The sequence below is a fragment of the Poecilia latipinna genome, unplaced genomic scaffold, assembly GCF_001443285.1.
Source record: "Poecilia latipinna isolate Pla-1442-1.1 unplaced genomic scaffold, P_latipinna-1.0 Scaffold30, whole genome shotgun sequence".
Classification (NCBI taxonomy): domain Eukaryota; kingdom Metazoa; phylum Chordata; class Actinopteri; order Cyprinodontiformes; family Poeciliidae; genus Poecilia; species Poecilia latipinna.
In genome coordinates this window covers 583,521-598,396 of record NW_015112646.1, presented here as the reverse complement: position 1 = coordinate 598,396, position 14,876 = coordinate 583,521, and the positions used below count along the sequence as shown (strand labels likewise).

Below are 14,876 nucleotides of genomic sequence, written 5' to 3'. Positions count from 1 at the left end.
TGTTACACAAATTCAATCATTGAATCATATTGGACTATATAGCAAATATTAAGTTATTTAAAGATTAGGATGTTGTTTTAAAGCCAAACCCCTCTTCACCATAATTTTACCCTTACCTTCTTGCCTTTCATGATTTCGTTGGTCTTCTATTATTTGTCATTTCCATTCTACTCCATAAAAGTGCATTGCATTGTTAGTTTATTATTTGGAATCCCAATACAATTCATAAAAAATTGTTGCTGTAATATACATACGAATAGTCTATCTTCTATTTTTACTAAAACCTAATGAGTTTCTTATTGACATTTTGGTGTTTGTCTTTTAGAGAGAATAATACAAAAGAAAAGTATTTTAATCGATTTTGCGGCAGTGGCATTAACACGCAGATTTTCCTCCCAGACTTAAGGTGGCGCTGTCTACATTTGTGTCGAAATACGTTGGAATGAGGCGAGCTAAAGCCTATCAGTGTCGCACGTAGCTTTTCATCTTAGATATCGGTTGGCAGTTGGTAAGTTGCACACTTTTACTCGCAATATATTAATTTATTGCCAGAGAAACAAAAGGACGTTTCTGTTTTAGGTCTAACATGGTGTGAAAATATTTAAATAACACACATGAAAGTTGTGAATACCGTTTCGTCGAGGGTTAAAATAGCTAGCTTCCATTAGCTAAATTAACGGCTAGTCGTTGTTAGCTTTCTATCAGCTCGATGTGTAACAGTTATTGTTGAGGAGAAGGTAACATTTCAGCTTTAAACTAGCCGCAAGCAAGCTGGGTTTGATTTTCATCTTTACCAGCGTAAATTCCGTCACAGAGTCATGGGATATATTTTAACAGCTGTCCAGAGTCGAAAGCTAAAAATGGAAACGAAGACTGCCCTACCCCCGTCACCATAATGAGAGCAGAAACATAATAAGCCGCCACCATATTGAGCACATTGGTTCCTTCGTAGTATTTTACCTTGGTGATGATAAATTTAGCTTAAATTAATTACAGTCGGTGACATTTTTAAAACGAGGACTCATCGCTACTTATGATGGCGATTGTGACTAATATATAGGACGTTCCCGTACAGATTTGAGTGAAAGTACAGCTGACCGAGTACGCAGTTCCTTGCGTTGGACGTGAAATAACTGGGAGTTGGAATGTTTCCTAAAATGCTTTATTCCCCATTTTGTAACATGTTTTTGACCAACATTTTGTTGACTAACGTTAAAAGTAGTCCAGTGAAATACACGTCTGTATTTTGAAAACATGGGTATGACTGCATCCTGTATCCTGAATGGTTAGGCGTCTTTTTATGCTTTTTGTATGTACTCTTATTCTTTTTTTATTTTAGTTATTTTTTTATTGATTATTCTTTTATGTGATTTGAACTTTGAGTCTGCAATAAAATCTATCTATCTATCTATATATCTATCTATCTATCTATCTATCTATCTATCGTTTTTGCTAAATTAAGGCATGGTAAAAATTTATTTTATTTGGTATTTAAATTTAAACAATTTACTTAAAATATTGCATCTAGAAAGAATTGCATTATTTTCTTTTAAATGATGCACAATTAAATTATGCAGATAAAAAAAACATTTAAAAAGTTTGTTTTCAATTCAGAAAGCATGGGATATTTTATAAGTCTTGGTTTTACATTGAAACTATAATGTTCAAAATATCTTTTTTTTTCTAAAGAAATAATTAATTGGAAAAAATTGTCAGTTTTATAATTTGCCTTTTCAGTTGTTAAATGTCAGTTTATTGTGAAATGCTTTTTAGAAATCAAACATGTTTTGTCTAACTAAAATTTTACAGACAAGCCCCAGTTATGTTGCTAACAAGAGTTTAAAAAACAAAACAAAAACAAATTATGTCTGTGGTATGTTTATGCTATCAAAAAGGATTCTATAACTTGCCACTTTTTAAAGCAGATGCAATGTTTTTGAGGGGAAGATGCACTCAGTAGCAGAATCCCCAGTCTAGTCCTTGAGACAAATCAGACTAGGTGTTATAGTAGTACAACTGATAAGAGATGAGACAAGAACTTTGAACAAAGGTTATTACAATAGGTTTGAAAATGAATGATTTGCCTAGCTAAGATTTAGGGTGAATATTCTGATCTGCTTGCTGCCAAGGCAGCAAGAACCATTGTTCAGCTTCAGTTTATTGGAGACTGGCAGCTGAGTTAAAATTGTCTGTATTTCTTTTTAGGACTTGACTTTTCCTGTAATGAAAGACAGCACCAATCTGATTACCAGGAGAAGAAACCATAAATTAAATTATCCCAATTTTCAATGAACATTATTGTTACGTTAGCTAACATTATCCATTCTCTATCGGTTAAGTAAATTAACTGATTCAGGTAATTTTTTTTGGTTTATTTTTAAATGTTAATACAAACATTAACATAAAAAAATAGAATAAATGTCTTTATATACCAATTGATATAAAGATATTAATTAATGTCAAAAGTGTTAAATTAAATTCACTGGAACTTGCAGATACCCAGCAGTAATGATATTCAGTTTGTACTCTGATTAATTTTTTATGAATATTTAACCTTTGGCAGACTACTCATTTCAAAAACACTGACAATAATAAAAAAAAAACTAATTGACTGGTACTTTTTTTTAAAGGAAATGTTACAATTATTGTCATTGATTGATCATTCAAACTAAAATCTAAGAGTTTCTTTGTGATAGAAGAGTCTCATTCAGTAAAGGTCTGCAATAGTCCAGTAGTATAATTTCATAATTTTTTTTTATTCACCATCGGTCCATAGGTTATACGCTCTCTTCCAACGATGGTGCGAACACATTATGGACCACCACGCTTGAAGCCCAGGTAACCACTTTCACATGATGTTGTTTTGTTTGTTTTTCTTTTGGGTATTTTGTTATATATTTGTTACTGATTATTATTCTTAAATCGAAAGGATTTAAAGTATTTGTTGCAAACCACCTTTTTATTTCTTGTTCACGATCAGACCCTATGAAGATTCTCATCGACACAATGAAGGAAGTTACAACCCAAACTCTAAGAGTCGACGAGACGACCAGAGATATCCTAACAAGTCCCCTCCTAACTGGCGAGAATCCAGAGGCAGAGGACGAGGCAGACCAGCACCAGTGGGCAGAAGGGTTCCTGAAATGGGACCTCATCGGGAGCCACGTTTTAGTCACTGGAGGTCTCACAGTCAGGATTCCTTCCAATCCCACCCTCATAAAATGGACCAACATCATCATCGCAGGCACTCTCCACTGCGGCTGAACCGTACCCCTCAGCATCGCTCATCCCCTCACAGCCCTGGACACATACACCAGAGTCAAAGGGGTCCACCTTTTCACGGCCACCCTTCAGGTCACAGGTCACCTTCCCCAAGACATTTTCGTAGCCACCCAGCTGACAGGAGACCAGGATCTGCGCCTCCCTACCGAGGATCTTTCAGGGGATCCAGAAGACAGTCAATTTTTTCTCCTCGAGATCCTCATCCAAGAGAAAGAGCCTATGAACAGTCAGGTCATGGCATGAAGCGCTGGAATGAACCTGGATCGTTCTCTCATCTGCACAATGGAGAGCATCGGCCCTCTGGGCCACAGAGGAGCCCCAGAGAGGTGCCAGGGAGAGGCTCATGTACAGAGAGGTACAAGCACGAAGCACCACCCCAAGCTGGGTAAAATTATGTCAGGAGGAGGCTTGAGGTTGGCCACTTCTCCAAGTCACAGAAGTTGTAATGATGAGCTCTGCCCTGCTCCCGATTAGATTAATTACATGGGATTAAATTGGGTCTGATGTAAATGGGATTAAGAGGAGCATTACTTCTGTAATTGATCTCTGAAAGTGTACCTTCCCCCTACCTGTTTCATTCTGTCATGGCTTCAAAGAGGCCTACCTTTAAAGATAAAAGTTAAACCTTCCGCGTCCCACTTAAAATGGCAATGGATCTGTCATTATAATGATTTTTCTATTGTTTGATGGATGTGCAGGTGGTCAACTGAACAAGATTCCAGGAGGCAACGCGGTCCCATGGAGAGGCAAGGCAGCAGATCCCACAGTCGAGAGAGGGCACAAGATGCCCCTCACCCGCCCGCCTACAGAGCCCCCCCATGGAAAAGCGGCCCTCCACCACCATCATCACACTACAGGAACCTTCCTGAGAGGAATGTTTCAGGACCCCGCAAGAGGAGAATATCAAACATCAGCATGCCCTCTTCAGGCCCTGAACCGTATTATGGCAACCCGAAGTACCCTAGGAGAGAGAGACCCCAGCTGATGAGTATTCCCAGGCCATTTGGTGGCCCACCGTTCTCCTTTAGGGGTAGAAGTTACCTAACCAGGGGACGGGGGTTCAGAGCAGCATCTCTCATGAGGCTGAGAATTCCTCCAACTATAAGACCAAGACCTCGTTTGGGCGACATTGCTGCACGGGGCCATGTCAGCTCTGTTCTTGCCATCAGGAAGAGACGTTTCCAGATGAAGCCTGATCCCTTAAAAAACGAGGAACCGAGAAGGCTGAAACCACAACAGTCTCCATCAGAAGAGGATGACAAAGCCAGCAAATCTTCAGGAGACTCTGACACAGGAAAAGAACAGGTGGAATCACGCCGGTCGTTGAGCAAACACAGGTATGGTATTCTCCTTGTAGCACTGTTCGCAGGGGCTTGATGATGATGATGATGATTAAGAGGTCAAGAAAGAATGTGTGAAAAGGGTGCCAGCAGTGGAAAGTGAAGATGTCATGAGCTAAATTTGCAACAGCCAAAGCCACCATTATTCTGAAATGACACCCTAAACTGCGTGCTACATACGTCTCAAAATACCTACCTCTGAAGTTGGATGAAGAGAAGGTTTATTCTCCAATTACAAACCGCATTGGTAAAGCTGGCTTGTCAGTCCTAACAAATGTAAAGTAACCCTATGAAGAGGAGAAATTGGGAATCCTCTCTGAGCCTAAAGCCTCTCTGCATGCTGTGGAAAATTCTTCAGTCTCATTAAAAAGCCCAAACTTGCATAACTCCAGTTGTGAACTCCATTTGTGCTTGGCAAGGAGAGGACTCAGGATGATGTAACCATGACCCAAACTATCTTCTACAGCTTGTAAATTACTGGAAGTCAATCAGCCATAAATGAAGGTTTGAATAAGAGATGCATCAACATTGCTTGCTGTGCTCCGCCAGCAACTATTCATGGCTTCTAGACACTAATCTTTCAAGAAACTGGCATGCTGGAAAAACAAATTCCCATGACTGAGGATCAATCTGCAATTAATACCATAAGTTGAAATGTGCCCATTGCCAAGAGACAGCAAGCCATTTTAAAAGATTACAAGAAATGTTTGGAAAAATCCCATAATATGCATGCCAGTATAAGAGATTCCCAACAAGAAAAAAATGCATTCTTTATCATGACCCAATTGTGCATGGAATATGCAACAAATGCTTATGTTTAAGTGTAAAATAATAACCATGGCAAAGCAAAACTTCTTTAAAAAAATTGTTGACTTCTGGAATTATAGTCATATATTGTCCTCTTGAAGAAACAAAATGTCTATTTAAAGAAGAGGAAAAGCAAGTAAAGGGAAGAATCACCCAAGAAGGATCAGTAACCCAGTCCCCATTTATAAAGCTTTACCATCAGCTGATGTGTGAAAGCTTGATGTTTAACCATCAGTACCATTCAGAATTCATACATTGAAGAGGAATCACAAAACCTACCATTTGGACTTCATATGTCATGTTTAAGATGGAGGGCTCTGCTTCTTCTGAGTTATAAGAATTTCACCAGGATTTTCTCTTGCTCCATATTTTCAGATGCTCTCCAAATATTAACCATTTTGGAGCTGGATTTTTCTGCTCAACTCAGATGTTTCGAGATGCAATATTTCAACTACCCAGAGATGACCACAAAAAAATACTCAAAGGAGAACTTACGTGGCAAAAATGTAATGGACTGTGGATAATCGACTGGACAAGTATGAGAAAACCCAAAAGAAAATTTGCAAGTCTGATGTATTTTAATTTGAGACATGGAGATGCATACATGGGGACCACTTAACCGCACCACCATGTTGTATTTTTTTACAGAGATTTTGTATTGGTCGTCTTTTTCCATTATTCTGTACTCCACATCTTATGTGACCTAGATCTGTTCAAACAGAACGTATCATCAAGCCATATGGAAATCAATCCATTTTCATGCCGTCTAATCCAACCAAGATATAACCACCCCTCTCTGCAGCACTAAAGCCCAAGTTACTCCTATACCGTACATGACTATTCAACATAAATGAGCTTTCCAGAAGAAGAGGATGAAGAACTCTAACGAGAGTATGAACGACCAGCTTATTCCGAAGAGGAATATATTTATCGAGTGGCTTGCAAAGTCCTCAGTGAACTGTCTTGACATTCTGACTCGGAAGAAGAAATAATCAAGCTTTCCCATCTCCCTCAGATTGCAAAAGTCTTCAAGACAAATTCATTTAGACAAACATCTTTTAAGAGCCCCTGGAATGATAATCATTACTGGAGAAAACAAGAGAAACATCAAGGATTGGCTGATAAATTCATCTGATGTTCAGTGTCCAAACACCCATGCTGTGATTGTAAAAAAGGAAGATGGAAGACTTGATATGATGCAGTCCAGTACCTTAACGTCCCGCCTGGATTTGACCTCTGTAACAATTGATGAATAAATGGAGACAACTCAGATTGGTTCAGGTTACAAAAATAGGAGTAAAGAAGCATGGACATTCCTGGGTTTTTGTAAGTACCTAAGTAATGTGTGGCTTTATGACGGGGGTATTCAATTCTGGTCTGGAGCTGGGGTCCTGCAGCTTTTAGACATGTCCCTTGCCCAACAGACTTGAATCAAATGGATGAAATACCTCCTCAGTGTGCAGTCAAGTTCTCCAGAGTCCTTCTGATTACCCGATTATTGGAATCAGGTGTGTTAAAGCAAAGACACATCTAAAAGTTGCTAGACACCAGACCTCAAGGACTCGGGTTGAATACCTCTGCTCTATAATAATATCTGCCTTCAAAACAGTTCTATGCTTTTCTAATTAATTGTGCATTACCTCTAAAATCCAGTCAGGGTAGTATATATTTTTTCCACTTAGTATATATTTTTTCCACTACAAGCCAATAATGTTGTTGCTTGTATCAATCGGCAAAGCTAAAAGTCGACTTGTTGGTCCCTCCCCAGATCTTCTCCAATAGAGAAACGTGATCTTGTTGTTTTGTCCCACTGGCCTCCGGGACCAAGCTCGTCCAAAGACGGCTCGCCTCCAAAAGGTCAGAGCCCAAAGTCGAGAACAGGTATGTGGTTTCCATCTGTGGTCCGGAGTATTATAAAAAACAAATTTCAGTCAACAGGGTTAACGTGATTTACTCAACTTTGATTTTTACACTTGAAATTTTGAGGTATTTACACTTTTTCTTTAAACTCCAGACCGCAGTTCAGATGGGGAAAGCACATCGCATAGACGCCCCTCAACCGAGTCCAGATCACCTGAAGACAGAAAACATGGATATGTGGATAAAAGAGTGTTTAGGTACCATAAATATCACATTTCACATAAACTTAATTGTCTGAAATTCAGATTTGAAGTGACAGTAGCACAAATACTTTGCCGTTTTTATGAATTAAAATCTCAACAGTGTGTAATAAGTTTATCAATAAAAGTTCACTAATCATCTAATTAATAAATCATCTACCTGTTTGTAATTTCATCTCAGTATAAATCCAGCTATTTGTTAAAGAAAATGAGAGAACAATGAGTATCATGAAGCCCAAGGAACACAGCAGGTCAGGGATAAAGTTGTGCAAAAAGTGGCCCAGCTGCAAACTGGACTTTTCACCTATTCTGATCGTCTGGAAAATGTGAACTTTAGTCAAAGAAGCAGCTAGAGCTCTGCAGAGATCCAGAGTTTAGATGGGGAAAATTTGTAGACTCACCCACTTGAATTGTTTCGTTTTGTTGTTTTGACCTTTACGAAAGAAGTACAACAAGAATACCATCACCCTAAGAAAACGATAACACTTTTTGTTTGCTGTGACCATATTGGAGACAAGATAAACATGGAAGAAGGTGTTCTGGTCAAACTCTTTAGCCTACGTGGAAAACTACCTTATGCTTGAAAACAAACTTTGTCTGTCCGAACTTCAGCTATTTTACTAAGAAGCGTGGACAGAAAGTTCAGTCTAGATGTAGAAAGCTGGTAAAGGCAGACCTGAAGAACTTGCAGCTGTAATTGCACTAAGAGGAGCTCTAAATACATGTTCACCACATACATCTCAGGTCCATTTGTGAAAAAAATATGAAGCCATGTATTTCTTTCCCCATTCTCTGATGTGCTCTACTTTGTGTTGATATGTTTACAAATAATGCAACCATAATTATTTTATGTCATTGCAACTAAATAGAAATGATGCATTTCAACATCTGATCAGTATTTATTTTTCCAGACCCGACAATGTGATGCATGACAGACCTGAAAGGCCGTCTTTCAGGAGACCAGGACCAATACAAGTAAGCGAATAAAGGCTGAAGCAGACAATTTTTACATATTTTAGCTTGACTGGGTAAGATTTTTTTTAAAAGTTCTTTGGGGTTAAAAGTGGCAAGGGCAACAAACAAACAAACACCAAAAAGAAAAAATCAGACGGGATCCAAAGTTGCAGAGCACATAATTTTTTTTATTTATTATACATTTTAAAAATGATTTTTCTTACATTGGGATTCCCTCTTCTCAACCAACAGTGTTAAGGGTTTGCTTCCATGGCAACATATGGTCAGGTGACCTGAAAAAGATAGTGATGAGCAAAACATCTTAAAGTTAATTTAATAAACTAATCATCAAGGTTTAAACCTTTCCTCAACACTAATTAAAATAAAAGCATTTATAAATTGAATTTTGTTCAAGAAATACATCAACTGTTAGTGAGGTGGTGAATGCCTCACAATAGTAATTGTTGAATTTAGCCATGTAAAGAATTGTGTAAATGTATATGCTCACCTTCTGCTATTACAGCGGCCGAGGATCCCTGGTGGTTCAAGGAATACGGGCCCAGACATGTCGGAAAATATCAGAAGACCTCTGATGGTATGTGGAACTCTTGACTGTTTGCAGATCTTTGACTTCCTGTTTAAATATCTAGAAAGGTCATAAATCTCCTCGATTAATAATTGGATTTCTTTATTTCTTTAAAAGGAGACTTTAGTGCCGCGTCCTTTTCCGAATCAGAGACCAGTGTTCAGAAAAAGCTACAGCATCGTGTCTAAATACCGCAACATGAGGGTGATGCGTCAGCGTGCGCCTTACGGCAGAGGACCCAACCAGCAGCGCTAGCGACAAACTGGTGAGTTATGCAAATTTCAATACATTTTGGTATTAAAATATTTTTGTATTTTGTGTTTAGATAAGAAATATCTAGCAAGTAAATTCCTAATAATTGTATTCAGTTAAACTGTATTCTGCTTTTTTTCTTTTTCATTTATTTATATATAGGCACCAAATGGTGATTGTGGAGCTTAGAAACACTGAAACCTCCAGTACAGAACTGCTCTGTCAAGGTGGACTGCACAAACCTGTCCAGCTTCACCTCATACCTGATCAGCTTGTATGTTGTGAAATTGTTCCTTCTAAGATGTTGTCCCTGGTGTTTCATTCGCTTCATTTAACTACTGCTGTACTCAGTTTTACAACGTTTTTAACTGTTACCTATTTTTTTAAAATATATGTGTGTATGTATATATATATATATATATATGTATATGTGTGTATATATATACATACATACATATATGTATACATACATACATATATGTATATATACATATATATGTGTGTGTGTATATATATATATATATACACACACACACATATGTGTGTGTATTATGGTTTGGGAACGTTTGCTTTAAAAGTCCTTGTAAGTCCTGGTTTTACTTCGAATGTGCTATATTTTTTTTTTTTGCTTACAAGCAGCAATCAAACATTTACTTTGATATGTGACTTTATAAACTTGTACTGATCATGTCAGATTCACTAAATAAAACTAGAAATGTAACAGTTTTTTTTCACAAATTTGTTCGATATGGACTTGATAGATCAGTATTACTTTGTTTACAAAATAAAATAAAGCTCAAAGTGGGCATATTATTCACTCTTTCCTGTCTGAATAGCATATCTTGTTTTTTTTTTTTTAAAGTGAAATTTATGATTTTTATATTAACCATTCAATCCAATTTACTTATAAAGTTTCCATTCACATCAAATATTGTTCAAGACATCTTCATAAACAGATCCCATTTCTGTACAGTATTTTTTCAGACTAATATCGGACTTGTTGGCCAGTATGTAAAGTTATATCTGTGGCAGGAATCTAACTACGCCTCATCCTGATCTCAACATATGTAACTGTGAAGGAAGATCTCGGCATATATACAGGTGTGTGAGGATTTTGAGAGAACATTAGTAAACGGACGGCATCATAAAGATCAAGGAGCACCGCAATATAAGAAAAAGTGAAGAAATTTCAAACAATTAGGTTATAAGACATTTTACCTCATCATGTGCCTATAAAATCAAAATCTGTTTATGTGGTGACAATGAAAAAGTTATATTAATTCATAGTTTCACAAGACGCCATCATTTAAGGTTGCTCACATTGGGTGATGCAATTGACCTAACTTTTATGAGACAGTGAAGTGCAGCCTGCTTCCTTATCATTTTAAGTACATTAAAATAAAAATTGGGGTGTTTTTATTATTTCATAGAGTTTTTAAAAGAGAACACTGTCGATGCGAGATGCTGATACAGCTGTGGAAACAATTAGGAGTCCACTGCACTGAACCTTATTCAGGTTCAGTGCAATAATTAAACCTGATTATTCCCAGCAAAATATTGATTTCTGAACTCTTCCTGAGTTAAAACATTAGTATTGTTGTTTCTAAAAGAATATGAACTTGTTTTCTTTGCATTATTTGAGGTCTGAAAGCACTGCGTCTTTTTTGTCATTTTGACCATTTCTCATTTTCTGCAGATAAATGCAAAATTTTTGCTTGGGATTTCGGAGACATGTTGATAGTTCATAGAATAAAAGAACAATGTTCATTTTACTCAAACACATACCTATAAAAAGTAAAATCAGAGAAACTGATAATTTTCAGTCTTAATTTTTTTAAACATGCTTTTTGCATTTCCCTGAAAAATAGAACTGCAGTTTCAGTTCATATTAAACCACATAACAAAATAGCCTCTTACAATTTTTAGGGGGAAAAAGTAGCGTCAGTATCTCTAGACTAAAATCTAATCATCACTGTTGATCTCTCAGTCCGTGGGAGCCATTGCCCCCATCGCCACCCGCCCCTTCTCCCCCCCATCCCATGATATTTGTTGCCCTGCTCTAAACTTAGCTGTGACAGAACCACTCCTCATCACAACATGCATTGGAGTACAAAAGATGGGATCAAGTTTCCTCAGATGCTGCTGCATATCAGTCGTGACGCAGTAAAAAAATAAGGTGAGTGTGTGCTCGGGGTTCTTCATTGCTCTCGCTGTTTAGCTCAATTAGTTTGAAATTCGTTTCTGCATTAAAGCCAACGTTTGTTACTCATCTGTTCAGCCTTGTGGTATGAGGAACAGCTGCTTCTACAGTCACACCGGCATTTAGATTCTACTACTCTGATGAACTAATGGTCCCAAATGGAGTTGTTTGCTCTTTAGTGGACTGGGAAGAATTTCTACATCCAAGAAACGTCAAACTTGACGCGAGGCTGCACTGATTTCTGCATGTTTCTTCTCTGCTCACTCGCTCTCGCCTGTCATTTGGAGATGTAGTCCAGCCATGCTTTTTTTCTGCTTGTGCTCAACTGTGATATGATGGGCAGCTATAACTCAGCGCTCATTCCTGGTAAGCCATGCAACTATGGACTGAAACTTTTGAAATACGTTCTTTCTTTCTCTTCAAGGAGACTTTTATTATTTGTCCTCTGTTTCTCTCAAAGACGCAGAAGAGTTTGATTCCATTGTATGGTCGAGTCTGAACGAGCAGAGAGCTCCTGCTGCAGATGAGACGCTACAGTCAGAGCTCCGTTCTCTGGGAAGTATAAAATTAAGACAAGTGTTTGCGTTGTGCTGCAATGCCGCTCTCAAAACTTGCAGCCCTGTTTGAAAAGTGTGTCTGGTGTGTTTGTGTTCCCACTGTCCTTGGGATAAATTTAGCTTTCCTGAGCCGCCTCATTCACACACAGACATGTATTGCAGCTGAAGATATCTGCTTTGGCTCCTTACTTGTGACAAAGGCCCAGAAACAGATGAGTTCTGTCACAGAAATTAATAACTTGACCAGAATCGAAATTCTCTTCGGCGACTTTATTGAAGACAAACTGGGACAATGTCTCTTCAGTTTTGATTAAGTAAATATTGGTTGTCTTAAAGTGGTGTGAAAGGCTTTAAAATAAATCAATCTGAGCACAATCTCAGACATGAAATCCAACCTTTACTTTGAGTACAATTATTAGGTAAGGGAAAAATCTCACATTAAGGATTGTTTTAAACAAGATTACAACACTTATTCACACCCCTGCTGGTAATACTGGTATCTAACGTTTCAAGCACATTTCACATGGTTATGTTTGTGATGGTAGGACAGGAGAAGCTTTTTCCTGTTACACCTCCTAAAATAAGGTGGCATTTACTGGTTTTATTGCCTTTTTCTTTGCTTCTGCTCTATTCTTGAGATTTTTTTTGTCTTTAAAAATGCTGTCATACTGTTTCTCATCTTCCTGTGTGTCAGTGTGCTGAAAAATGCATGACATGAGGATCTAAATTGATTGTGTCCAAACTTTTTGCGCCGCAAGTCCATCATTTCCAAGCTGAAAGTCATAAGCATCCATATTTTTATTTTTTTTTACAATTAAAAACACAAATGAATTAATTTTGAATTCTTTCCCTTTTTGCTGCTCCGACATAAATTGATTAATAAAAAATATTGTTGAATATTTGTGGGCCAGCTTATTATGACATTAAATGAAAGCAAGAAAACATGGCTAATGAAAGTGGTACTTATTATTGAATAAATTAGCTTAAGCATCCTGCATGGTGAAGTGAGTGAACAACCTGCATAGCGTCAGATGTGTTTTGTGTAGTTCAGTCGCAGTTAGGTGGATCCTTTTGCGGCATACTTTTTTTTATCTTTCCCATTTAGAAGAGTGGCTGAGAAAAATTGATTCTCCATTGGATACATATGTTTCCCTCACATGTATGCTATGAGAATTGCTAGCGGTGCCAACAATTGTGATTTAGTTAAAAACATTGCTTTTATAGTGAATACTGAAAGCAAGTATTCACAGTACAGGTTGGATCTTTTTTTATGTCCAGACTTCCTGTGGTATCAAATGTCAAATTTATTTTAAAGCATTTTGCACAATCAGATGGACAAATAATCATGGAAGCTGTTGTATGAAGCAGAAAACTCAAACTAGACTTTATTTACAGGTAACATTTATGATCGAGAAGGAAAGAAGAGAAAACCAAAGTGAAACAATGAATTCCTCAGCAAATGAAGAGAGCACTCAGGAAACAAGTCAGAATTGTTCCCCACTTCAAGTGAGTCCTAATGGGATGCTGTTTATTGATTACTTATTACACAGACTGGAAAATTAAGTGTAATTTTGATTTGCCGTTTTCTGTCCCGAAGGCTGCAGACAAGAACATGTCGAAGGAGTCTTTCTCCTCGCTGCTGCCGAAGGCTCTCTCTGCTGTGCTAAATCCAGCAGTGCCCCCAACCCTCAACTCAGATCCCCGACCAAGAAGCCCAGAGAAAAATATCAAGCCAAATGTTGAACAGCTGCAGGCCGAGTTAAAAGACCTCAGGGACCAGTTTGAACAGATGAAGAGTCAACACAAGTAGGACTAAACAATTTTTACAGGCATTTTGGCAATTCAGTTTACTTTAATGCAAATGTTACCTTGACAGTTAGGCCTAAGTAATGCATTGTATTTCTTAAATAGTTAGATACCTTTATTGTCAAGTGCTCAGAACACAATACATTTTAACTGTTTTTGAACTTTTTATTTAAAATAAATCTTTTGTTTCAGCAAAGAAATTAAACTGCTGATGAATGAGCTTGATGAGGAGAAGAGGATTCGCTTAACTCTACAGGTAGAAGTACATCTTAGTCTGTAAATAGTGTCTTTAATGAAACTGAAATTAGGTTTGAAGAAATAATATCTCATATCTGGTACTGTGTCTTTCTTTGATTAAGATGGAAATCCAGCGGATGAAGAAACACATGTCAAAATGAACAAGAAGGATTGGATCAAGGGCAAGGGTTTCTGTTGTTACATAGGCTTTATGTAACTTTTTAAAGAAACTGACCATGAAAATAATCTTTTTCGTGCTTTTTTTAAAAAGGAAAATGGACAGTTTATTATTTCTTTGCTAATGTAACTAATGTTGTGATGTGAGGAAGGTGCTTATTATATTTTTGTTTGTAGCAATATCAAATAAATGCATTCATTCAAACACAGAAAAATATTTTTGCCATCATAAGCTGAAACGGAGAAAGTAGTTAAACCAGCATTGATGGAGAAGAAGCTGGACTGAAACAGTCTTTCTGATGCGCTACCAGCAGCTTATCTGTCAGCCAATGTCAGTCAGTGGCATCCTAATACGAAGTTAGAATCCTGGTGAAGCTATCAAAGGAAACGAAGAAATGAAGAAACATTCACTTAATATAAAATATAATAAAATATAAATAAAACTCGGAGGTCAGATATTTTTAGTGAGAAAATAAAAATGCATTTAGTTCGACTTTTTAAAAAGTGAAACATGAATGTAGTCCTGGTTTTCTTTATATAAAATATTTATGCACACCC

General features: G+C 37.3%; 2 protein-coding genes across 5 annotated transcripts; both read left to right on the top strand.

The window, feature by feature from the left end:
• The first annotated feature begins 409 nt into the window (after window positions 1–409).
• Window positions 410–9,725, top strand: LOC106952359 (serine/arginine repetitive matrix protein 1). Of its 2 annotated transcripts, none has more exons than XM_015040422.1 (10): window positions 410–508; window positions 2,770–2,838; window positions 2,981–3,637; window positions 3,981–4,619; window positions 7,198–7,310; window positions 7,444–7,546; window positions 8,461–8,524; window positions 9,027–9,098; window positions 9,207–9,354; window positions 9,504–9,725. In XM_015040422.1, exons 2-9 carry the CDS (start codon window positions 2,798–2,800, stop codon window positions 9,342–9,344), a joined length of 1,827 nt encoding a protein of 608 aa, XP_014895908.1. In that variant the 5' UTR covers window positions 410–508; window positions 2,770–2,797; the 3' UTR covers window positions 9,345–9,354; window positions 9,504–9,725. The 2 variants fall into 2 exon arrangements, with proteins under 2 accessions (XP_014895908.1, XP_014895917.1); XM_015040431.1 differs by having other exon boundaries at window positions 411–508; window positions 2,777–2,838.
• A 1,445-nt stretch (window positions 9,726–11,170) lies between these two features.
• On the top strand, window positions 11,171–14,787 carry LOC106952344 (SH3 domain-containing kinase-binding protein 1). 3 transcript variants are annotated; one of them, XR_001425972.1, is made up of 7 exons: window positions 11,171–11,517; window positions 11,620–11,907; window positions 12,002–12,412; window positions 13,494–13,604; window positions 13,696–13,904; window positions 14,097–14,160; window positions 14,264–14,787. XR_001425972.1 is itself a non-coding variant. In XM_015040398.1 (7 exons), exons 2-7 carry the CDS (start codon window positions 11,874–11,876, stop codon window positions 14,300–14,302), a joined length of 552 nt encoding a protein of 183 aa, XP_014895884.1. In that variant the 5' UTR covers window positions 11,176–11,517; window positions 11,620–11,873; the 3' UTR covers window positions 14,303–14,787. The 3 variants fall into 3 exon arrangements, 2 of the variants coding, with proteins under 2 accessions (XP_014895884.1, XP_014895894.1); XM_015040398.1 differs by having other exon boundaries at window positions 11,176–11,517; window positions 12,002–12,096; XM_015040408.1 differs by lacking the exon at window positions 12,002–12,412 and having other exon boundaries at window positions 11,180–11,517; window positions 11,620–11,764.
• The last annotated feature ends 89 nt before the right edge of the window (window positions 14,788–14,876 follow it).

Coding starts and splice junctions, on each gene's coding strand:
- LOC106952359 (XM_015040422.1), top strand. CDS start 2,798: ATGGTGCGAACACATTATGGACCACCACGCTTGAAGCCCAG. Junction 2,839..2,980: donor CCACCACGCTTGAAGCCCAG/GTAACCACTTTC, acceptor GTTCACGATCAG/ACCCTATGAAGATTCTCATC. Junction 7,311..7,443: donor GAGCCCAAAGTCGAGAACAG/GTATGTGGTTTC, acceptor TTTAAACTCCAG/ACCGCAGTTCAGATGGGGAA.
- LOC106952344 (XM_015040398.1), top strand. CDS start 11,874: ATGATGGGCAGCTATAACTCAGCGCTCATTCCTG. Junction 11,908..12,001: donor TAACTCAGCGCTCATTCCTG/GTAAGCCATGCA, acceptor TTTCTCTCAAAG/ACGCAGAAGAGTTTGATTCC. Junction 13,605..13,695: donor AGAATTGTTCCCCACTTCAA/GTGAGTCCTAAT, acceptor TCTGTCCCGAAG/GCTGCAGACAAGAACATGTC.